Below are 26,252 nucleotides of genomic sequence, written 5' to 3' on the forward strand. Positions count from 1 at the left end.
GCTGCTATGATGCTGCTTGGCCTGCTGTGTTCATCCAGCTCTACACCTTGTTATCTTAGACTTTCCAGCATCTGCAGTTCCTACTATCTCTGAAAGGAATTAGAAAGATGTGTTGAATGGCTGAGATGTGGTAACTGTAATGCTAAGAGACATGTGTAAAGTAAAAACACCTACACAAACTAGTTGGGTCAAATGGCTTGTTTCTGTGCTTTTATCATCTATGTCAAGGTCAAGCCTAAGACTCTCCTTAATCATCATTTATGCTCAGACACTGCTCAGGAGGAATCATTGATGATAATCATAAACAGGAATCCTGAATCAACTCCCACCTACTTTAGGGAGGTGTTGCTAACTTTAAGGTTCTTTTCGCTGCCTAGCTGACAGTAATTAACACAGCACCGATTAAGAATTGCACCTGGAATCTTCTACTATGCATAATTCAAGGGTTTTTTAACTGAACTTTCCGGGGTCTAGATTATTTTGTGTCTCACAAGCTTTCCGCAGGTCTCTATTTAAAATTAAATCTTTGTAACTAAACTCGTTCTTCTCAGCTTTGGAATCACAGACATTTGGCCTCCAGCTGAGAGCTCTCAGGCACAGCAGTAGTAGAATTTTAAACAAGTGAAAGCAATGTGAGGTGGTTAGACTCCTGTTTGAACATGTCTCCCGCAAGACCTTTGTAGAAATCTAGACCTGTATGCGCCTTTGTCTGTAAGGCAGAACTGTGTGTTGTGCCGGAACTACAATGACAGCAATTGATTGCACATAGCAAATCCACCGATTTATTTAAGGGATTTGTTCCAAACAGAAGCAATACTGTTGGGTGGTGACACTGTTTGCTCTAGCTTACATGACAGAAATTTTCCTTTAATTTTATTGTCCCACTAGAAAATGTGAATTTTCTCTAGAGCCTGCACTGAGCTTACAAGAGTTGTGAGAACCAAACACCATAAAAGTAAGGTAAATCAAAAAGGGAACTGTACTCTGTTTGGTAAAGATCTTCAAAACCCACACTGAAACAGAATCACATGCTCTTAACATGTTTGCTCATCTGCTGCAGAGGCTGGTACTGATAAGATGGGTAAATACTTTAAACCCTTAGATTGCCATCACTTCCAGGAAATTGCATTTGGATATCAACTTAGATCAAGACACTGGAAAACTCTCATAGCTACAAAAATGGTTTTACAGCTTTTTACTACCAAATAATTACGTAGAAGAAAGCTATCTTCGGAAATGGTTTCCTTGCTCAGTCACCACTGCTATAATCAGCTGCTATGGCATGTGACACACATCCTTGAAGTGAAGTTTAGTACTGTTAATAAAACAGCAGTATAAAAGGACAGCTAAATGTAAAGAAAGAACTACTACTAAAATTGATGAAACTGCCTGCACAGCCTCCAAATAGGAAGATCCAGCGGTAAGAGAACAAGGTCAGCAAATAAAGTTTGCAGTTTATAACAACCAGAATGGATAAGGAAGTGGATGGGGTAGCCAAATGCCTCGAGGTAACAATGATAATTGAACAAAGGGGCAGAAACAGACTCCACACAAATTAAAAGATAAGGCCTGGATCACACTAATAGTATCATACCACAGAATAATAGAGAAGTGAGGGAAGAAATATTTAATCAAATGTGTGAAAGAAACAAAGAACATAGAATAACAATTGTGGGAGTCTATAACCAGCTCAAACAAACTGGCACGAAGACACAGCAAAGAGAATGCTGGAAATGGAATATTTAACTATGCAGAGCTCTTGTTCTTACTCTGTCACTAAAACAAAAACCAAGAGAAGAACAACTGCTGATCCAGTAGAGGAAATGAACTAGAACAAATAAGAGAAATGTGTGAGAGAACATCCAGGAAATGATTATCATATCCTGTAAAAAAAATTACAAGAACAAAAGAAAAACAAAGATCAATATAATAAATTGTAGAAAAAACATTTTAATGGGTGGTGAGAATAGAACTAAAGAAAATAAACAAAGTTTTATTGACAAAGGAGTAGAACAGCAGTATAAAACAGGAAAAATAAATCTCCATACAGAAAAGATCAAATTAGCCAATAAGATAGTATGGAATAATAACAAAACGGAAACTAACTGAAACTGCATATACTAAGAACAAGAAGAAAGCAAGCATTGAGAGGATGACAAAAGGGAAAATACAGATACACAAATTACAAAATTAAAGTAAAAAAATGGATATGGCCAATAGGGCTGCGCCTGAGTCTACATCTTCCAGTTTCTAGATAGTTGAAGATCAGATATACTCCGAGAAATGGAAGTCAGGACCTGTTCTGATGCAGTGACTCCGCAGGAAATTAGTGAGAAAGGTAGTATCAGACACAGAATTTACATGTAAAAGATCTAACGCTTGAAGGAGGACTGAGGCTCCAAAAGCTTGTGTTTTCAAATACACCTGGTGTCATGTGATTTCTGACCTTGTCCACCCCAGTTCAACATCAGCACTTCCACATCTGCAACAGATTTGCATTAGAAGTTGACCTGAAATATCCTGGTCAAATGTATAACTAAATTTTTGTTTGATCCAGGTCAGAAATAAGAATTCCGATCCAGTTCTTAAAATTTGAGCCAGTATAAGCTCTCAGGGAATGAGCACATGACAGAAATATTATATAAATGTCTTACTTCAACATTTATCAGGGCTTTAAGAAGGTGGGCTTAATAGCAGAAGAAAGTGTCAAAACAGATACTGTACAGAGATATTTAAGAAACAGAGGCAGAAGACAACTGATAAATTAATCAAAAGTTAAAACAAACCTGCTAGTCAGTATCCAGTTTAATTAAAAGATGTTAGAGATAGCTACTCAGACAGATGAAAGGTAGCTTTCTTTCCACACTGGGCACACCTTCCTGAAAGTCTGGCCTTTAGCCTCTTGCTTCAAGATCACCCCAGGTGCCTCACCTCCCTGCTCATTCCTGATCCTGGACTCCACGCCTTAGAATCTGGAGAATATTTTGTGATCCTGATCCTGGCCACTGCTGGTGTTACAGAGCTGCCGATGCAGAGCTTGTGCCCAGGAAGTAACCCCCCCAGCCACTTAAAGCTCTTTGGTTGTGGGTCTGTTGTGACTCTTCGGATGGCAGGACAGGAAACATCACCATCTGAAAAATCTTTTGCACCTTCCATCCTCCTCACAGTTTACCTTCTCAATTTTCTTTGAATCATAAGGAGACAGCAAATATGTTGCATTCGGTTCACTTGCAGCTGAGGCCCCAAGCACTGACCTTGAGTTAAATACTGCCAACCCGTAAATGACCCATCCATCAGTTTTCTGTTCCTTAACTAGACATCATTCCATATTAGTATATATCACATTGACTCATGTGAACCCCAATTTTGTATAATACATCTTGTGTGGCATTAACAGCCCTCCTATATAAAGAGCTGACATCCTGCAAGGGAATATCAGCACTTTATCGATTATGCTCCATAGATATTGTCATTGCTGATGTTACAGAACTGGTTGTGACCTTTTCTAGCAAGATTTCTGTGGATAATTAGAATATTAGCTAGCAGGATATACTACAGTGTTTGTTTTGTGATGTGCTCTTGTTTTGTATGTTTTTATTTATAAAGAGTATGACTAACATATAGGCCACCAGTGGTGAAGCAGATCATCTACATAAATCTACCTTTTTTACTTACTAATTCAGTGTCTCAGTTGGAACTTGCCCTTTGTGGAGAATAGTCCAAAAATAGATGTCCATATTTCTTATTTAGCCATCTTTAATTCTAACTTATAACGAAGTTTGACCCTGATGCTACTCCCATCACGCCGACTTAGAAAATAGGAAAGACTGACAGAGCACAAATATGACAAGTGAAAAGAAATTGTTATACTGAACTGCAATGAGACACAGGTTTGTCACAATGTAAGCTGCAGATATATCCAACAATATGTCACTTACATTTCAGCAAGATAAGCTTCTGTGCAAAGAAAGCAGTTTACACTGGGGATGACTTTAATAATTTCTGAAGGAGACTGTGACTGCTGAAAGTGCAAGATTTACTTGCTAGAAGTACAGGAAAGGTACCTATATTTTCCCAAAACTACATAATTAAATTGACATTTTTGGGAATTTGAATGGGGAAATTTCTTAGCTTTTGAATTCTACTCTTTGCTTTTTGAACCAACAATTCTTTTAGGCTGGAAATGTTGGAGATATTTAAATATGAAAGATTAGACTTCAGAACAGCTATGCTTGTTGAATCTAGGATACACCATGGTTTTTTTGTTGAAGTAATGTCATTCATGTCATATGCATTATAACCAATTAGTTTATGTGTCAAGCAGATTTCATTATTCACGATGTATATGTACATGCTACATATACTGCTTTAGAGAGATGGAAATTGTTGCTGCCATCATTATTACAACAAGTTAAATAGTCATTTTTAGGTCACTTTTACTCAATGGAGTTTTGTCCCTCCCTACCTTCCCACGCAAGGGCCAGGCTGGGTGACCTGCTTGGTTTCTGCCTGCCTTGAACTCCACCCTGCAGCCTCAAAATTAGCGTGGAAGGGCCAGCCTGGGTCTAACCTACCCCAAGTAAAACCATGCACAGATCAGAGACACGCACAGAGGTGAAGGTAAAGTTACCCACAGAGGCTGTCTGGAGAGTTTAGAACAAAACATCTCAGACCTAAATGGCCGAGTCCTCATGCTGAGAATGAGGTGACAAGATATTTCTTCAATCAGACAGCGGTGAATCCTTGGAACTTTCTACCCTCAAGAGAGCTGTGAATACACATAATAACTGAGCACGCCAGGCAGAGATCAAAATATTCTTGGATAATATGGAATCTAGCCACGTGCGGATTATAGTACAAGAGTTTATAAAGAGTTCATGTCTGACATTATGGAAATAGCATCTTCCATTTCCTGATGCAAGAAAACACATGACAGTCAGTTGAAGAAAGAATGATCATGACCTAGTAGAGTTGTATATTGTTCCTCAAATCATAATAATAGTAATTGTTTGAACTTAAAATGATACAGCAAACATTCCAAAGCTAGAGTAACCAACATACTACATGGTGGTAACAGTGATGGACCCCAAAACTCAGCAAATTCAACTTTAAGGAAGATGAATAGTCTGAACACATTCTGAAGAATGGTTGTCAAAGAAAAGTCATTGGACTTGTTTCTCTCCAAAGATGTTGTCAAACCTACTGGCTTTCACTAGCATTTTCTGTTTTTCTTTCAGATTTCCATCATCCATAGTATTTCTCTTTTATGAATCTGAACACTTTACTTAACTCCTAGGGAAAGAAAATGTTATTGTAAGACACGGTACTAATGAGACCTACAATGAAAGGTATATAATTTATATATTTTATCATTTTGGAATTTGGATTTCATAATGGGTGTTATGTTGTTTTTTGAAGGGTTTTCTTTGAAAAGAATACGTCAGAGCAGTCAACTAGTCTGCAATGAGAGAACAGGTGACTACAAACTTCCGTCATTGATAGTGAGATGTTTAACATGCTGGGTTTATGACAGGTAGAATAACACAAGTGTTTCAGATTTGTTTTCAGTTCAGAAGAATCTAGAGCAATTTTTATTTTAAATATTCAGCTTTAGTTCGTAACATTTCAGTTTTAGTTCAGTTCAGAGGACACCCGTGTTGAATTTAGAATCAAGTTTAGTCTCTCTCCAAGGAGAAGGATTCGGAATAGTTTAGGGAATACGTTACCTTAGTAGAAATGTTTAGTTTATGGAACTTCCAAAGTAGGAGACGTTGGTTAGAAATCTGCAGATTATTAGAACTGAGAATGTTTAGAATCTGATATTTGTGGAAAAGTTCATGTCAGCAGGTTTGGAAAGGACTCATTGAATTGTCTCCACAGTCCAAAGCAAAGAACAGAACTTAATCTTACTACTGCAGATATAGTAGGAACTGCAGATGCTGGAGAATCTGAGATAACAAGGTGTAGAACAGGATGAACACAACAGGCCAAGCAGCATCAGAGGAGCAGGAAGGCTGACGTTTCAGGCCTAGACCCTTCTTCAGAAATGGGGGAGGGGAAGGGGGTTCTGAAATAAATAGGGAGAGAGGGGGAGGCAGATAGAAGATGGATAGAGGAGAAGATAGGTGGAGAGGAGACAGACAGGTCAAAGAGGCGGAGATGGAGCCAGTAAAGGTGAGTGTAGGTGGGGAGGTCTACATCGGGGAAACCAAGCGGAGGCTTGGGGACGACTTTCCACATCAAGCAGATGTTCACCTGCACATCTGCCAATGTGGTATACTGCATCCGCTGTTCCCGTTGTGGCCTCCTCTACGTCAGGGAAACCAAGCGGAGGCTTGGGGACCGCTTTGCAGAACACCTACGCTCGCTTCGCAATAAACAACTGCACCTCCCAGTCGCAAACCATTTCAACTCCCCCTCCCATTCCTCAGACGACATGTCCATCCTGGGCCTCCTGCAGTGCCACAACGATGCTACCCGAAGGTTGCAGGAACAGCAACTCATATTCCGCTTGGTAACCCTGCAGCCCAGTGGTATCAATGTGGACTTCACAAGCTTCAAAATCTCCCCTCCCCCTACCGTATCCCAAAACCAGCCCAGCTCGTCCCCGCCTCCCTAACCTGTCCTTCCTCCCACCTATCCCCTCCTCCCACCTCAAGCCCCACCCCCATCTCCTACCTACTAACCTCATCCCTCCCCCTTGACCTGTCCGTCCTCCCTAGACTGACCTATCTCCTCCCTATCTCCCCACCTACACTCACCTTTACTGGCTCCATCCCCGCCTCTTTGACCTGTCTGTTTCCTCTCCACCTACCTTCTCCTCTATCCATCTTCTATCTACCTCCCCCTCTCTCCCTATTTATTTCAGAACCCCCTTCCCCTCCCCCATTTCTGAAGAAGGGTCTAGGCCTGAAACGTCAGCCTTCCTGCTCCTCTGATGCTGCTTGGCCTGCTGTGTTCATCCAGCTCTGCACCTTGTTATCTCTTAATCTTACTGCTCCCGTCTGCCTTTCCACTCAGTGCAGGGATCTAGGCAGTGTTTTTGTCCTGCCAACGTAGGTGTCAATGGAAAGTCTGGCATCAAGAGCCTGAATGGCTCATTTATATTTCACATTGTAAGCCCATTTGTGAAGGGCTATTACAGAGGGTTGGACAAGGGCCATAAAAGGTAGGAAACCAATTTTGAAAAGCCCACTGAATTCAGTCAGCCTCAAAGTAATTCAGCATGCCTTGCTCTCTAATCTTGACGCAATTGTCAGACTGCAGCACAGCAATGACAAAGTAGTAATGGAATTCATTTATCTTGCAGTCCTGCTGTCAACCATGTGCAGCTGGAGCAGCTAGGGAAATTGACATGTGTTGGCCTCAGGAGTATACAGAAAACCATTGATAGAGGACAAAACAAGATGAGAAAGCCAGAGAAAGAGAAAACTGAACTATGAACGGTCTTGCATATAGAGATTATCCACCCCAGATTTCTTTCACGGTTTTGTTAGAAACTCGGAGCATTTGCAGCCAGCTGTGCCCCTGGACAAGTATTTACATGTCTTATATACTCACTTGATAACTCCACTATCCATCCTTCCCACAAGGATCACAGCTTGTTTTATCTGTAAAATTTAACTGTCAAAATGTTCTAAACAGAATAATTTCTAAAATGTCTAAAATTTCCAAAACTTGATCAATACAATTGTAAACACTACTATTAGTAAAGTTAAATAACAACAAATATAATTTTCCCAAATTAATTCTTCACCAGGTCTGGCATATTCATTAGCCAAAAGCTGCAGTATTGTCCATACCAAGGGACACACTCAAGCCCAGATTGTTTGCACTGTCAGCCTGCTAACTGGATGATCCCATGGAAAAGAGGATAATTACAGAATGATAAGTCACATGTTAAATGTAAAAATAATTTTAATGATAATGGCAGCATAAACATTACGGACACTTGGCCTTGCTACAATAAGTACTACTAAAGAGATGTCATCAGACTGTTGTTGAGTCTTTCCGTGGATTCTGTTCATGGAACAATGATTGCAAAACAAACTCCAGTAATTGCTGTTCAGGCCAGCAGTTGTTTCTCATCCCTAATTGTCCTGGTGATGAGTTGTGTTCTTGAACCACTGCAGTCTGTGTGATTTAGGTACATCGCTAGTGTTGTTATGAAGAAAGTTCCAGAATTTTGACACGTAAACAATGAAAGAATGTCAACATTGTTCCAAGTCAGGAAGCTTGGAGGAGTGGTGGTGTTTGTGTGTATTTGATAGCCTAGTCCTTGGTGATCTAACTTTTGTTTGTTGACTTGTCTCATTAACATCACCTTTTGCCTTGCACAATCATTTAGGCAATGTGGGCTTCACTAACTGGGCCAGCCTTTAATGTCCATTGCTATTTGCCCTTGAAAAGGCAATGGTGTGCTATCTTTTTGAACCTTTACAGTTCATTTGGTGTAGGTAGACTCACAATACAATTAGAGAGGGAATTCTAGTATTTTGACCCATTGAGCATGAAGGACCAATATAGTTCCAAGTCAGGAATATGTGTGACTTTGAGTGGTGGTGTTCTCATGTAGCTGCAGCCCTTGCCCCTATAGATAGTAGTGGTCATAGGTTTGGAAGGGGCTAAGGAGCCATAATGACATCCAGCATGGAAACAGGCCCTTTGGCTCAACTCATCCATGCCAACCAGATTTCCTAAACAGACCTAGTCCCATTTTCCTGCTTTTGGCCCATAGCTCTTTAAACCTTTCCTATCCATGTATGGCCAAATATCTTTGTACTGTCTATACCACTTCCTCTGGCAGCTGTACCTCAACATGGCACCAGATTGTGGCAACAAAACACCTTTACTTGTAACAATAAATAAATTATTCATTCAGGTTGCCAACTGTTTTTGTCCCAGGTAGCACAATGAATTAACATAATGGGAACTGTGGTTAGGATATTACCCCAGCAGGTCTTCAGTTTGAAACCCATGCTATCAAATTCTAGATCTCACAAATGCTGCAGAGTTGGCAAAAAAAGACAAGGTCAGGTTTCTCCAATAGATAAAATGGGCAGAGGCAGAAATCAAGATGATCTCCTCAGTGGAGACCTGTTATCAATACTTATTGTTGACTCTCAGAACTTGCGACATTGGAATGTGCTATTCTACTAATGAACAGTTATTGGCAATGTTACTAGAGGTTAATTTCCACCATTTATTGGATTATGGGTTTGGGGAAAATACAAATTACCTTATCAGAATGTTTTTCCTATACACATCTTGAGCGACTGTCTGTGTGGAGTTTGCACATTCTCCCAGTGTCTGTGTGGGTTTCCTCCCACAGTCCAAAGATGTGCAGGCTAGGTGGATTGGCCATGCTAAATTGCCCATAATGTTCAGGGATGTGTAGATTAGGTGGGTTATAGGGGGATGGGTCTGGGTGGGATGCTCTGAGGGTTGGTGTAGACTTGTTGGGCCGAAGAGCCCGTTTCCACACTGTAGGGATTCTATGAAACGTCTCTACTGTGTAACAACAACTCATGATAATATGTTCTGCAAATGCTAACTTCAGAATTTCCAAGAAAATTTGTTTCCTATTGCCAAGTTTTTTCTCTTCCTTTTAGAAATGCTGCTGCTTCCGAGTTGGGATTGGTTCCATTATTGATCATTGTTGCCTATTGTTTGTCTCATGTACAGTTATTCATACATTGGCTGATACACTGAAGAGGCATTACAACTACACTGACATTTGTTCTCACCTAATGCCTGGATGCATATGCCACACCCATGTACATCCATATGTACCATTCCAAGTAGCAAACAGAAGATGGATTACTGACTGAGTTGAACCTTCCAAACCATTAAGTAACTGTGACCCCTACCACTGTTAGGATTGAGACCAGCATAGATTGGTCATTGAACTGGAGGCCTTCCTGCTGTACAAGGTTAATCACACTCATTAAGGCCATGGAAGTGCTTATAAAACAACTCTTAAAACATGAAAGGCTGAGTGAAGAGAAATTAATATTTTCCAAACTACATTTACACATTTCAATAAGGATCTTAAATTGCTCTGTTTAAAGATTTTCCATGAACAAAAAGAAATAATTTCCCGCATTAAATGATGTTATTAGGAGATAAGAGGCATGTATATCCATCTACCCCAATTCCATAGCTAGATTATATAACTTGCTGTTTTTTTCCACTTATCATTCTCGAGGCATTCACTGTACTAACACCGTAAATGAATCAGGCTCTCTGTGTAATGTAACTTGTTGAAAAGTTTGAAAATGGACTCTTATTTACAAGTGAGTTTAAATTGCTTAGTGATTGCTTAGGTCCAGGTCAACTATTCCTCTTCTGACATCAGCTCTGGTATAAAATAAGATTAAAAGTAGGAATAATTATTATAGAAATATATCACTTTTGCTGAATGTTTGTCACTCAATAACTAGTTGTCAGCTAGGATGCCTTCTATTATGCTGTTACTCAATTACTCTTAATGTACAAAAGCAGTCACCACCATCTTAATGTAAAACATATCAATATCCTTGCAGACAGCAGGGGTATGTAGATTGTCATTATGTCTAAGTGCTGGTCTTGGCATTGTTAATAAACTTTGTAAAGCTTGCAGTGTCCTCTCGTGGTGCAGTTCAGATACTGCAATGCTAAATTGTTACATTATTTTCGCTGACCTATTAAAGTTTAAACTCACAAAGTTAACTCACAAAGCTGTAAACTTCAATGCACTGAACTATCACTTCCTGCTTAAATAATTTATGGAGGGAAATCTACCACTTTTCCCACAAAAATATCAATACATGAATTGGAACAAGATAACATTGAAAAATGATAAGACCCCACAACCAAAGAGAACTGACATCTATTTCAAGCCCACTGACTCCTATAGCTACCTGGACTACACCTCCTCTCACCTTCCTGCAAGAATGCAATCTCCTACTCTCAATTCCTCCACCTCCGCCACATCTGCTCCCAAGATGGGGCATTCCACTCCCGCACATCCCAGATGCCTTCCTATTTCTTGGACCGTAACTTGCCCCCTCCGGTGATCGAAAATGCCCTCAACCGCATCTCTTGCGTTTCCCGCACGTCTGCCCTCACATCCCCTCCCCGCAACAAAAACAAAGACAGAATCCCCCTTGTCCTCATGTATCAGCCCACTAACCTCCAGATTCAACATATCATTCTCTGCCACTTCCACCACTTACAATCCAAGCCCACAACCAAAGAGATATTTCCCTCCCCACCCCTATCTGCCTTTCGTAGGGACTGCTCTCTCCATGACTCCCTCGTCTGCTCCACACTCCCCACTAACCCCTCCACACCTGGTACCTTTCCCTGAAACCGCAGAAAGTGCTACACCTGCCCCTAGAACCTCCCCCCTCACCTCCATTCAAGGCCCAAAGCAAACTTTTCATATCACAGAGGGGTTCACCTGCACATCCGTCAACTTGGTCTACTGTATCCGCTGCTCCTGATGTGACCTCCTCTACATCGGTGAGGCCAAGCGTAGACTTGGAGGCCATTTTGTAGAATATCAGCACTCTATACGCGACAAATGACAACACCTTCCGGTCACCAACTATTTTAACTCCCCCTCCCTGGGTGACACGTTCACCCTGGGCCTCCTCCAATGCTACAATGATGCCACACGCAAACTGGAGGAGCAACATCTCATATTCCGCCTTGGGAGCCTACAGCCCGATGGCCTAAACATGGAATTCACCAGTTTTAAAATTTCCCCACCCCGATCTCATCCTATGTCCAAGCCTTCATCTCATGTCTGCCTCCTTGACCTGACACAATCTGTCCATCTTCTCTTCCACCTATCTGCCCCACCCATCCCACTGACCAATCCTCACCATTCTCTACCTGCACTCACCTATCATCATCCCACCTACCTTCTTCATCCCCATCCCTCCACTCTCTATTTCCCAGCTCCCTTCCCCCTCCCCATTTGTGAAGAAGGGTCCTGACCCGAAATGTCAGCTTTCCTGCTCCTCTGATGCTGCCTGGCCTGTGTTCCTCGAGCTCCATACTGTGTTGTCTCCGACTCCAGCATCTGCAGTTCTTGCTATCTCTGAGAAGGTCATTTGAACACTGTTCTGACATTCAACAAGATCATGGCTGCCTGCATCTTAACACCTTCTCCTTGCCTTTGCTTCATTTTCTTTGATACTCTCAACTGACAAACATCCAACAATGTGTCTTGAACATTTCAATTGAGCCAGAATCTCCAGTTCATTTCTCAAAACTCCAGAATTTAATGACTGAAGAAAATGGTTCTTGACTTCACTCCTAAAGATCTAATTTATTTTTATGACCTTTCATTCCAGATTTTTGAAGAAAGAAAATAGTTTCATTGTACCTAAAAGGACAAAGTACAGATGCAGCATAGCTTCTATTTCTTTGTCTTCAACATCTCTAGATATAAAAGGCAACATTCCCTTAGACCTTTTGGTCTCTTCAAGACATTTTAGACATTCATGCACCTGGACACCAATGTCATTTGAACTCCTATATGTCACCATTAAGAAAGAATCTTGGTCTTTTTTTAAAAATCTGTAGTGGATGACCTCCACTTGCCACAGTTTCTCTCATTCACTTATCACGACCTCTTTGCAATTTTATGCTTCCACCTACACCACTTACCAGCATTTTTGTGCCAAGAAAATTTGAATGTGGGGCTTTTTCATCTCACCATAATAAGATTAATAAATATTAGAACAGTTGAGGCCACAAGGCAGATCCTTGTGGGTCAACACTTGTCACATCCTGCTGATTAGAGTATCTACTCATTATCCCTACACTCAGTCTCCAGCCACTCAGCCTATTTACTAAACAGGTCAACAATTTGTTTTCTTTTCCATGGATTCAAGTTTAGCTAGTCGTCTCTTAAGTGGGATTTACTCAGATGCCCTTTGGAAATCCACATAAATGCCATCCACAGATTGTCAAATACTTTGGAAGCCTCTTCAAAAAATATAATCAGATTCCTGAGCTTTGCTGCCCAGAGCTGCATGTAATAATCAAGATACGGTTTGACAAGGTCATATAAAACTGCAGTATTACTTCCTCAGCTTTGTTGAGCAGTCCCTTAGAAATAAAATCTAACATTCCTTTACCTGATGCAATGATAGTTTCTAATGCAGATCACCTAATTGGGCTGGAGTTGAGTTCAGCACCGAATTAGTGGAATGAGCGTGGCCAAAAGGCAGGAACAGACTCCCGTGTGCAACCCTCAAAGGCAGATGGGACCTGTCACTTGGCTTGCCACAATGTTGCAAAGAATGGAGATAGAAGATCTGCAAGGCAGCTGCCTCATAGCACAAACAAGTGGTTAAATGCCTGATAAAACATAGACTTGGTGGCTCCCACATTACCCCTGAAGAGATGTACACCAGATCATTCAGTTTGGCTGATGTATAATTTCCAAATTGCATTCCGACCCTCCCCAGCCTATTAAGCTTAAGTAGCAGTTATTTAGAGGCAAGTCCCTTCCTTCATTTTGAAGTTATAGCAGCATACTTGCACTAATCTTAAGGCTTTGACAATTGAAAATCAAGTCTCTGATTTCTCAGTGACTACATCCTTGGACTCTCGTACATCATCTGTCCATTTTATTTATATAAAGAGGCAATGATTCAGACTTATTTCAGCCTTATGAATTAAAATCAACACCACTCCCTTCTTTTCCCCTCATTCCTACTGGAAATATATTCTAGGGAATTAAATACTGCCTGCTGTAGATTAGCATCTTCAGCAGTTCTGAGAATCAAGGTAGAACAGTAACAGTGTGAATTGGAGAGTAATGAAATGAAAAGTAGTATCAGTGTGAATCTTGGAACAGTATAGTACAGGAGGCTATTTGGTCCTTTAAGTCGGAATTGGCTCTTGTTGAACAGCATTCCTGCTAATTCCATTCTACAACTCTCACTGCCTGTCTCAGTACTTATTTTTCTCTAAGTAATTTATCTAACTAACTGTCTCTTCAAGGCAAGAAATAAATCTGTATCCACCACTTTAACCATATTCCAACCACATATGTTGCCTCTAGTTCTTTTGCCAGTTACCATAAGTCTCTGTCTTCTAGTTATCAACATGCCAAATTTTGGAAATAATTTGTCTTAATTTATACTACCTAATCCCTTTGTGATTTTTAATGCCTCTTCTTATTTTCTGCTTTAGTGATGACAATTTCAGCATCTGGTGTATTATGAAACTACTAACCCCAATCCACAAAATTATTCTGTAATTTCTCCAAAGCCTTAATACCTGTCCTAAACCTGGTACCCAGAACTGGACACAGTACTCCACCTGTTGCAGCATTGTTGTTTCAAGTAGATTTAGTATAACCTTCTTGCTTTTATGCTTAATGTCTCTACTTATAAAGGCCAAGATCTTTCATTCTTAATGAGCTACTTCGTTAACCTGTCCTGTCAAATTCAAAGATGTGGTTATATACACCGCAAGGCCTCTCTTTTGTTACACATCCTTTAAAACTATTTACCAAGAGTTCTGTCTCTTTATTCTTCTGATCAAAATGCATCACTTCACTTTCTACTAAATTTCAGACTGTCTTCTTCAAGCCGATGCCTATATACTATTTACGACACTTCCAACTTTCATGTCAACTGTGAATTTTGAAATTGCACCCTGTACTCATGGTCCAAATTATAATATCTTTCAAAATTACATTTTAGTTCTGAATCTCATAGAACTCCACTGTATGTCCTCATCCTGCATGAAAAATAACCATTCTTCACAATGTGATTTTCGATATTTAAACTAATTTTATATACATGCTGCTATTATGCCTTTTATCCCAAAGACATCAGTTTTATTAATAGGGTTGATATGTGATGCTTCATCAATTGAGTTTTAAAAGTCAGTACACAATATTAACTACATCACTTTCGACAATCCTGTTACCTCACCAAAAACACGAATCAAGTAAAACATGACTTCCCTCAACAAATGCATACTGGCTCTCTTTGTAACTCAGCTCAAGGCCACCTTTAGACAATTAGTGATTGGGGACAAGGGCAGGTAAGGGTTTCCTTTGTCTGCCAAACTGTTGTTCTCTCTTTCTCTGGGCTGCATCTCCAGCACTTCCCCATCCCCGTCTTCAGCATATCTACCAACGTTTTCCTAGCTACAATTAGTCCTGAAGAAGGGTCACTGGCGCTGAAACATTAACGGTACTTTCTCGAGACTTACATTTAACTGGTGTCAAATTATTTCAACCTTAGACAAATGATATTTCAACTACACCACTATATGCACATGGATTATGAAGTGCTTTGGGAATAGGAAGCTTGAATTAAGACCAACTATAGTTCAACTTACTAAAAGCCATCTTGCAAACCAAAACCAAATCACCTTGAACTAAGAGTACTCTGTCCACATTAAGCACCTGAGCTGTATGTGGTCTGAGAGTTGTGACAGTTTAACTCATGAAGGAAAGAACAAAACAATCACTTGAACCAAACATTAACTCTGATTTCTCTCTTCAGATGCTGCCAGACCTGCCGAGTTTTCCCAGCAATTTCTATTTTTGTTAAAGAAAAGAACAGACTTGCTCTACTATTGTTACTTCCACATTCTTGGGACATTCAAGACTGTTTCTCAGCTACTGAAGTTTCAGATGGTAATCACTGTTGTAATGTGAAAAAATACAGCAGCAAATTTCTACTTAGTACTCATACTTTATATTTCATTTATGGATTCTGTCTTGGCCTGAGTCTTTGGATTCCTGTCCCAATTGGTGAACTTAATCTGATTGTATTGAAATAGATGCAAATTTATGGGACTACTTATGTATAAATTAGATTTGGTTTTTAGAACATTATTCCACAGATCCAAATTCCCCACAAAGAAAAAATTGCAATTACTTTAGCAATCACAGTAAAAGGTCAAAAAATGCTATAATGGCACTGAAGTCTATCCTACAGGCAGAATTTGTTTCTGCATTCTCTATTACATAACAGATTGTTCACTTACATGAGGATAAATGGATTACTGAAACAGAATTGTGGCAATGATCCTTCTTGCAACCTCTGATGGAGATGGAATGGATAATGTGGTACTGATAAACATTAGCTTACACTAGTTGAGTGACAAAATATTTTGATTTATCGCTGCCTAAACAGAATGGGCCTCCCCCATGGGCTTGTTTTTCGTTTTGTTCATCTCTGTTCAAAATCATCATATCCCTAACAACAAATTTCTCACATGGCTTTGCAAAAACAGATCTTTAGTTGATGGTTACACGTGCAGACTGTGCCATGTGTCTCTCTAAGTATAAATTTTAATAAGTGAGTAAAGATTAGTTTCCATTATTCTATCCTTCCCCTATCTTAGTATTCAAGTTTTAAGACTCCATTCTCTAGTTTTCACTCTTCTCCTGAAGTTAACAAGATTCATTAGAGTTTCCACATCTATTTGGTGGCAATCAGTTTTACCTCACATGAACTGTTTGCAACCTTGTTGCCCAATTTGGCCTTGAGATGAGCTTTTCAATCACATAAGCAACAAAGACAACAAGTTGCAGGGCTGGATGAACACAGAAGGCCAAGCAGCATCATAGGAGTAGAAAGGCTGATGTTTCGGGCCTAGACCCTTCATCAGAAAAGGGGGAGGGGAAGGGGGTTCTGAAATAAATAGGGAGAGAGTGGGAGGCGGATAGAAGATGAATAGAGGAGTGGATAGGTGGAGAGGAAACAAACAGGTTGAAGAGGCGAGGATGGGTCCAGTAAAGGTGAGTGTAGGTGGGGAGTTAGGGAGGGGATAGGTCGGTCCAGGGAGGACGGACAGGTCAAGGGGGCGGGATGAGGTTAGTCGGTAGGAGATGGGGGTGTGGCTTGAGGTGGGAGGAAGGGATAGGTGGGAGGAAGAACAGGTTAGGGAGGCAGGGACGAGCTGGACTGGTTTTGGGATGCGGTAGGGGGAGGGGAGATTTTGAAGCTTGTGAAATCCACATTGATACCATTGGGCTGCAGGGTTCCCAAGCGGAATATGAGTTGCTGTTCCTGCAACCTTCGGGTGGCATTGTTGTGGCACTGCAGGAGGCCCAGGATGGACATGTTGTCTGAGGAATGGGAGGGGGAGTTGCGACTGGGAGGTGCAGTTGTTTATTGCGAACTGAGCGTAGGTGTTCTGCAAAGCGGTCCCTGAGCCTCCGCTTGGTTTCCCCGATGTAGAGGAGGCCACACCGGGTACAGCGGATGCAGTATACCACATTGGCAGATGTGCAGGTGAACATCTGCTTGATGTGGAAAGTCTTCTTGGGGCCTGGGATGGGGGTGAGGGAGGAGGTATGGGGGCAGGTGTAGCACTTCCTGCGGTTGCAGGGAAAAGTGCCGGGTGTGGTGGAGCTGGAGGGGAGTGTGGAGCGGACAAGGGAGTCACGGAGAGAGTTGTCCCTCCGGAAAGCAGATAAAGGTGGGGAGGGAAAGATGTCTTTGGTGGTGGGGTCGGATTGCAGATGGCGGAAGTGTCGGAGGATGATGCGTTGGATCCGGAGGTTGGTGGGGTGGTACGTGAGGACGAGGGGGATTCTTTTTTGGTTCTTATTGCGTGGACGGGGTGTGAGGGATGAGTTGCGGTGGCGAAGGAACCCTTCGTAACTGGCACCTTATTAACCAGCACTTTTGATAAACTGGCAAAAAATGTATACCTGAAATACCAGAAGTTTACTGTAATATCGTGATCTCCATGATGTCTGAGTAGTCAGCTGAGGGTGCGAGTGAGAAGAATCTCTGCCAGTAAGTTTTATTTAAGGTAAAGTTGAATTATTATTTAAGTGATTTATGCTGTAAATAAAGTATAACAGTGATGTGTTTACCCTCTGCATTATATTTCCATTACTAAGTGTGTGTGTTTTCACATTGATTAACGTGGACCTCTTGATTATCTGGAATATCTGATCAAGCGGCACACTCCTGGTCCCATAGATGAGGGTTAATAAAATGTTTGCTGTAGTTGGCCTTCTCCAAGACCACCAATTCCATAACAAGTCTGGCATACTGCCTAAATCTGATCTTGTTACAGCTCAACTGGTGTGGAATGATACCATAACAAAAAGCAAAATATTGCAAATATTGGAGATTTAAAATAAACAAAAATTACTGGAGAAACTCAACAACGGTGACAGCATCTGTAGTGAGAGAAAGAGTTAACAGTTTGAATCCAGTATGACCCTTCTTTTGTGAAGAAATATCAACTATTTCTCCCACAACAGGCCCTGCTGAATCAGCTTCTTTGCTTTTCATAGTTTTGGACTTCACTACTCTCATGAACAATTGGTTGATCTCTTATATTCTATCCTCCACATACTTGAGATCATCCAAAACAATGCTTTATTGTATCCTAACATGCACCGAGTACAATCGTTCTCTTATCAACCTCATAACTGGCTAATATCAGCTCTCAACAAATAAATAACTTGATTTTAAAATTAACATTCTTCTTTTCGCAAATAACTCACCCCTCCCTATCTCTGGAATTGCCTACCATCCCACAACCCTAATTGATATATTTGATTTATTTTAATTCAGGCCCCTTAAACAACCAGGATCTGAGTCACTGCGCTATTGGTGGCCTTCATTTGCCTGGGCATTAAGCTCTGGACTTCCCTCCCTAAATCTCTCTATCCCTTAAGTTCACTTTCCTCCTTTAAGATGTGTCTTAAAGCCCATTTGTGTGGCCATCCAGACTAATACTGTTGCAGTTCCATTAGAGATAGATAAATTTTAAAATGATACTTGAATTTTCAATGACTGAGATAATTAACAAGATTGCCAAGAAACAACATACACCTGACAATATACAACAAGGTTTCAAATCTTACGAATTTCCTGTATTAAACTAATTAAAATTATCATTGACCGCACATTGTTTCAGGTATCTTCAAATCCAGACTATAAACAAAAAAGCTTCTGAAGTTTTTACATTTCAAAAGTAACAGAAAATCCCCCATCATGGTTATATTTTATATTGTCCCTAAAGTGGATTCTTTCATTCTCCTGGAACCAGTCCAAAAAAAAACTCCATGCTCCCAATGGCTTCCTTACTCTCCTTTTCTCAGTCATGCAACTTCTAATTCCAGGACGAATTTTCATGGCGAGGGTAGACATAAAGATTTCTCTCCCAAACCAAAACTAAGGTTTCCAGACACATTTAAAGCCTGAGTAAAAGAGTGCATGTGGTGTGCATACGCATGTGTGCATGTCTCTGTCTTGGTGCTGGTGTCATAGAAATTACAATCGTCCCGTGAAACACCAATGTCCACTTCCCTTAATATAGGCTATCTAATTTACATATTTACATTCAGATGTAAAAACTATATGCACACCGACTTATGGCGCTGACCATACAATAATTTATTTTATATCAAGCACTAGAAAGCCCATAATTTAACTGCAATGTCAGTTAAAGTTCTCATGGAAAATTCACTGTGAAGTTCAAGCATCCATTCATCGTCAGACTGTTAAACAATTTATGACGCTGATTAGTTGTGGGGAGAGGGGGCAAAAGGACCAAAATATTTGACAAAATCGAAAAAAAATACAAATCCCATCTTCACAAATGATACATCAAATACAACTGAGCTTCATTCTATTTTTACAATGTCTTGCATATCTGTCTTCTGTATTCTCAGCCTGTTCCTTGTTGAGCTTTCCCATCATTCTGCTTTACTCATTCACCATTTTCTTCCATCTGCTCTTTCTCCCCTCCTCACTTCTGCCTTGAGCTGCTATAAATGCACAAAGTTCAGTGGTTCAAACAATCTACATCCTGCATTTCTCAGCACATCCACGCACACAGTGACAGCATTAAATTTAAAACAAAAAATGACTACTCAAACATGAGAATTTTTTGTACTCATCAATATAAAATGCAATCTATAGCAGATACACTGGTTTAAAAAACAAATTAAAGATTCTCGATGGTAATAGCAAATTAATACAAACAAGAGCATGACCAAAAAAAAAGTTGCTACCTTTTGATGCCAGTCTTTGAGAAAAAAAGAGTTGAACTATTTTAGCACCCAACTTTCCAGTACTATATTTAAGGGATGAAAGGAGGGACTCTAGAAGGAAAGATTAAAAAAAAAACTGCAGACAAAAGTACCAAATAATTTATTAAAGTATTATTTCTATCTGACATAATTAAAATGCAATAATTAATCTCAAACATCCAATCTTTCACTTTTTATTGGTCCCCTATGCTTAACTACATAACTGGTGTTATGTCTACATTCTTGCCGACCTGATTAGAGATGTATATGCATTTAACAAGACATTTTTGGAACAGTTCACATTAATATCATTAGCTAATTAATGCACAACAAACCAACACTGGTAAATGTCCACCAATCACCCTTAGAGGATGTGCCATTAACAGTAATTATTTTGTCGCTATTGATTAGATGTACTGTTACCAAACGAAAGATCATAATCACACTAAACATCGGCCATGACATTGGGTGCAGTTTCCAATAAAACTAGATTCCTGAAACTCTAAGGTTAATTGATGGTCTCTTTGAAGTCTTCAGAAGATGATGTTATGGAAGCAAGCTGGAGTGTGGTCTATAATGTTAATTGCCCAGGAAGAAACTGAAATATTGTAGACTTTATAACAGATTGCTGAACCAAATGCATAAATGTTATTATTCAATAAGGACACTGCAAAACAATAGCCTACCTCTTACATTTCTTCCCTTAATAAAGGCTGCCTAATTTACATATTTACATTAACACTTTGCATTCCACCCAGAATCATCAATTTCCATTGTTATCTGGCTCAAGACCTCCATTAAATACACAAGAGTTGCTTATGACAAACCTGAAATTCCAGCTTGTTTTCCTGACCCTTACACATTGCCATTAAACCCTGTAAGTGGATATCCTAATGCCAGGTGTACAACAGGAAAACCTAGCGATCCTGCTTTTGACCCACATCTGGACAAGTGAGGAAAATAATTACTATAATCTTTGGGTTGCAATGGTGCCTCATTTAATGAACACCGCCTTTAACAACGCAGACTTTCCTCAGCATTACATTACAATGTCAGCATTGTTAATTTGTTAAAATTGTGGTGTAGCACAAAAATGCTACAAACTGAATGACACTGATAAAGTGCATGCATAGAAAATAGGAGGAGATCATTTGGCCTATGAAGCCTGATCTGCCATTCAATGTGATTATTCTGATCCTGTATCTCAACTCCATACTCCGCTCCTTCCCTATATACGTTGACAACTTTAGTCTGTAGAAATCTATTGATTTGTTTCTTAAATATATTCAGTGAATTGGTCTCCACAACCATCTGTGGTAGAGTTCCAATGGTTCACCCCTCTCGGAGGGAAAAGATTTCTCCTCATCTCAGTCCAAAAAGGCCTACCCTATATCCTGAGTTTGTGAAGTAAATGGAGTAAAGTTCTTTTTCAAAAGAATATCTACATTAATGAAGGCAAGGTGAATTATACAAACATAATTACTTTGACTGAAATCATCCTCATTTGGTCTTTTTTGATCAAGTGGACCACTTTCATCCTTTGCACATGATGCATAACAAAATGAATCCTATTGTCAGAATTTTAAAAACATTAGTACACAGCTTTATTCATTGAATCCATTGAACTCCCAAAGATAATCACGGATGAATTAGGGAGAAATAAAAATCTCCAGTTAACTGTTGTCAGCAACCAGAAAAATGAGCCAAGTAGTGTTTTTGATCTATACTGCTGTTTACACTTTGTTTGGAATCCTAAAGTATGGAGAGAAGAAATAGGTGCATCTCTCCAGCTGTTCACTGCAAGGTGACAAAGGAGATAATTGTCAGTGTATGGTATGTTTTTGTACTCAACTAAGCTGTTGTTACAATATACTCACCAATTTGCGCTGACACCATTTGCAGATCCCACACATGGCAACCATTGCAGCAAGACAAATTACCACAGCTGCCGAGACTAGAGCCACATCCAGGGTGAATGAATCTGTCAAAAAACAAGGAAGATGGATGTTTGAGTACCAAAGTCAAGAAACAAACAAAATCAACAAAACAATTAAGCACAAGCAATGTAATTTGATTACATTTTTAAATTAAAACTTAAACTATCATTTGCTGTTCTTGAAATTTACAATCACTTCTGGCAATATTTGTAAACATATCATTGCTAAATGCTATATAACACATCGTCACTTGATCTTTCACACTGCATCATTATAGGGCAAGGCTGTAGCTTGTCAAGTACACACAGTATATTATCATTCAGTTGGATTGAGACTTATTTTCAGTTTATAAACCTAGGCCATTATAGTATTACTACAAAACTGAGGAAGCACAAATGTTGGAAATCTGAAATTAAAATGTCAGGACTAAGATGCCTCTGTATCCTACTCAACATCAAGCTCAGCTTCCAAACCCAAAACCAACACAGCTTACTTCAGTAAAAGAAAAATACCACAGGAACTGGAAATCTGAAACAAACTCAGAATGCTGCAGAAACTCAGCAGGTCTGGCAGCATCTGTGGAGACAGAAACAGAGTTAACATTTTGAGTCATATTGAAGAAGAGTTATACTGGACTCGAAACATTAACTCCGTTCCTCTCTTTTCAGAATTCTGTTTGTTTTGGCTTGCTTCAATCCTGGTATCTTTACTCTTTCTTCAGCTTGTGTAATGTTGAAATTGTTAGTATGCTGTCATCACCTTCAGACTCAACACTTCAAACTCAACATTTCAGTATTCATCTGGCCATCTTTACATTCTCTAATTTCAATTGATTCAAAATTCTGTATCTCAGCCTATGGGTGAGACCAGGTCACGAATTTACACCAATTCTCATGGACTAGCACTGGCTTTCAATCACCCTTTGCTTAAATCTAAATTTTTATTTTAACATTGAAATTTCTTTAATGTTTTGCTTTCTTATAACTGTGTGACTTCCATTTGCCTTACACAATCCTTGTCTTTCCACATCAGAGATTTGGATATATATAGAGCATGCTCCTAATTGTCACTGGGTCAATTTCGTTAAATTTCCCAATTAACATGACTGAGCGAGTGCAACATGACAAGGACTGCAGCTGTTCAAAAATACAATCAGTAACTCATTGACCTTGTCAATCTTGTCCACATCTCAGAATGAAATCAAACAACTGTCCACTCGCTGTGGAGAATTCCTGAAAGAATTTCTAGCAGAATGGTATCCAACCTGTCAGTCCTGAACCATGGGGATCAGCCCTCAAAGCCAAGTCAACTTATCCTAATTTGCACTTAAGTTTATCAGCTGGTGGGTTTTTTTTTTGCTGTTTGGGATGCATAGGACTGGATGTTTGACAGGTAAGTTCAAAGGAAAATTGCTTCAATAAAGAATAAACCTAAAATCAGAATGCTAACATCAGTTAGTAATAGCATCTTGAGATATACGTAATTTCACAAAAAGATGGATTATTGACCTTTATTTCAAGGGGTTTGGAATATTAGAGTAGGGAAGTGTTACTGCTACTGCACAAGGTGCTGGTGAGAGGACATCTGAAACATTGTCAGCGATTTTGGTTTTCTCATTTAAGGAAAGATATTGTTTAATTGGAGGCAGTTTAGAAAAAGTTCATTAAGGTGAACTTGTTATGCAGGGATTGTCTTATGAGCAAAGGCTAAACAGTTTAGGACTCTACTCATTGGAGTTTAGAAAAATGAGAGGTGATCTCGTTGAAACATGTAGGATTCTTAAGCTGCTTGATAGGGTAAATGCTGAGAGGATGTTTCCCCTCATGTGAGAGTCTACAACCAGAGGGCAAAGTCTGAGAATAAAAGGGTGTGCCAATTTAAGACTGAGATGAAGTGGAATTTCTTCTGTCAGAGGACTGTCTTTGGACAGTCACCTTGTCACAGACAGCCTTGGGGGGCAGAGCCCTGGTGTATATTTAAGGCTGAGACAGACAGATTCTTGTTCAGTCGGGTGCTCAAGGATTAGACTGAGTAGGCAGGAAAGTGGACATGAGGAACGTTAGATCAGCTATGATCGTATTGAATGGCCAATCTCAGGGACTAGATGGCCTACTCCTGTTCCTATTTCCTGTGTTCTGATAGTTTGTTGTGAATAGCTAGTTAATACTTCCTATATTTTAGAAGGTAACTTTTGGTTTTAAGAATTCAAGTGTTAAGATAAATGGAAACATCTGATTGAGAAACTGACACATGATCCCTGAAGTAAATGCAAATCAAACAATTGTGTTAATTATAGTTACAAGATAATGTATATTTATCTAAAGGTCAGGGATGAAAGTGTAAAACTTAGACAATGAGTGACTTTTTTTGAGATTTTTAATATGAAAATTGGTACGTTACACTTACGTCATTAAATTATTTATGCGGTTCCCACATGAATGACATTAAACATTAGAAATTCTGGGAGCAACTTGTGAAACTCTGTTACAGATATAAATTATTTTATGAATCACAGAACCAAATAGTTGTGTTTAAGGGAAAAAGATAATTAGTTTACAGCTCTGTCTGGAAAATCCCAAGTATGTTATATTACAATGGAGATCAGCAGCAGGAATTATAAAGCTCCTCTGTTTAATTTATCTGGGAATTTTTCCACACAAGGCAATTGTAGGCGACAGCTCAGAGTAGGAGAGCAAAAAGAATTGAGTGTTTGGTAGGCTTGTAGATTAGAAGGAGAAAAGACTAACTTTATTGTTCACCACGCAGAATATAGGTAGGGGTTTGATCTTAGTTTGCAGGTGAAGTTTGTTTGTGGGGAAACTGCAAAAAGTAAGTATTGCTCCCAGAGAGGAGAAAGTTTGACAGAAAAAGTTGATGAAACTTGCAGATAAAACTGCACTTTTTTTCAAAAGACATACATCCTAGAAAGTCAGAGGAGAAAACAGAAGTACTAACTAGAATGTTTCAAAATTCTTTGAATATGGTAGTTGTAACAGAGGACTAGAAGATGCCAACATAATAACATAATCCTATGTTATTCAATTCAGTTAATTAGAGTCAGGCAAACTGGACAGAAGTAATGTAACAAGATGCAACACTAAAAATAATTTATGTAATAAATATTTAAGCAAAATTAAACTAGTGACAAACTTCAGTAATGAAGGATCAAGGTTTTGTAGCTGTTTGGAGGCACAAGGATTCGCCTGAGGCATTACGATTTTCAAAGTTTTTTTTAAAATAGAATGTGATACTGTTAACGATGTAATAGCAGAGTTAGTTAATTAGATTTGAGTGTTTTCCTATTGACATGCTGCAACTTGAACAGAATATCATGAAAAGCCTCTGCAATTGACATGTCTTTCTCTGTCTTGTTAGGTCTTTCTGGGCCAGGGCCAGAGCTAGAGCTAGATAACCAGCTACCAAATTGCCACCAACAGTGTCACCCATCTGGTTCTTAGCTGACTATGAGAACCACCATTGTAACCCAGCCTTTGGTTGTCATTGCATAACACTATCCCTCAAGGAATTAATTAGATAGAAAGTTTGCCAAATATATAAGACTATGCTGAAAAAGGAAGTTTTCACTCTACGACATTGGGTGCTGGAGCAACAATAACTACAATTCAGACACATTAATATTTTGTGGTTGGCTAGGTTTTCATATGTTAGACGGTCTTGAAACAATGGCTTGCTAAATGATAGTTTGAACAGGAATACACATTGTACAGCACAGATGTATGCAATTCAATTGAGCCAATTCTTGCCAGGTTCTTCATATCCTTGCTCTAGTATTCTCCAAAGGTGTATCCTTGGCCCCTGTTCTTACATATTTCCAGGCTGCCATTCAATGACATCACCTAAAAGCACAACATTAATTTTTACACTTATACTGATGACACCTGACACTATTTATCTTCATTTTACTCATTTTAGATATACTCATTATTCTTCTCACAGGAATGGCAGCAGTGTTTGCCAAAGTCCTACAGGACCATCCATCCCACATTATGACTGGAAATACTATTGTGGTTTATGTTGCAAGCTGTGAGAATCAAGAAACACTTACACAGGTTGCTGAATGAATCAGTTTGATTGATGAAGAACATCCAACCAGCATTAAGACATCATAAATCCAAAAGTCCAAGACGAAGAACTGCAATATCTCAGCCTTAAAGCAGCCAAATTGAAGAAGGGAAATTCAAGTGCATTTCATGACCAATCTGGAATATCTTCACACATCCAATTTTATTGATCCCTCTGATCTAAAATTAAGTCAGCTGTACCAG

General features: G+C 39.5%; 1 protein-coding gene across 2 annotated transcripts in view; it reads right to left on the reverse strand.

Moving 5' to 3' along the window:
• The window catches only part of syt7a (synaptotagmin VIIa), a 614,610-nt gene that overhangs the window by 284,119 nt on the left and 304,239 nt on the right, over window positions 1-26,252 (reverse strand). For both annotated transcript variants that reach the window (XM_048607228.1, XM_048607227.1), the window contains exon 2: window positions 21,907-22,010. In XM_048607228.1, the coding sequence (XP_048463185.1) occupies window positions 21,907-22,010 (104 nt within the window). The remainder of the gene's footprint in view (window positions 1-21,906; window positions 22,011-26,252) is intronic.

Source organism: Rhincodon typus, chromosome 17 (genome assembly GCF_021869965.1).
Source record: "Rhincodon typus isolate 14 chromosome 17, sRhiTyp1.1, whole genome shotgun sequence".
Taxonomy (NCBI): domain Eukaryota; kingdom Metazoa; phylum Chordata; class Chondrichthyes; order Orectolobiformes; family Rhincodontidae; genus Rhincodon; species Rhincodon typus.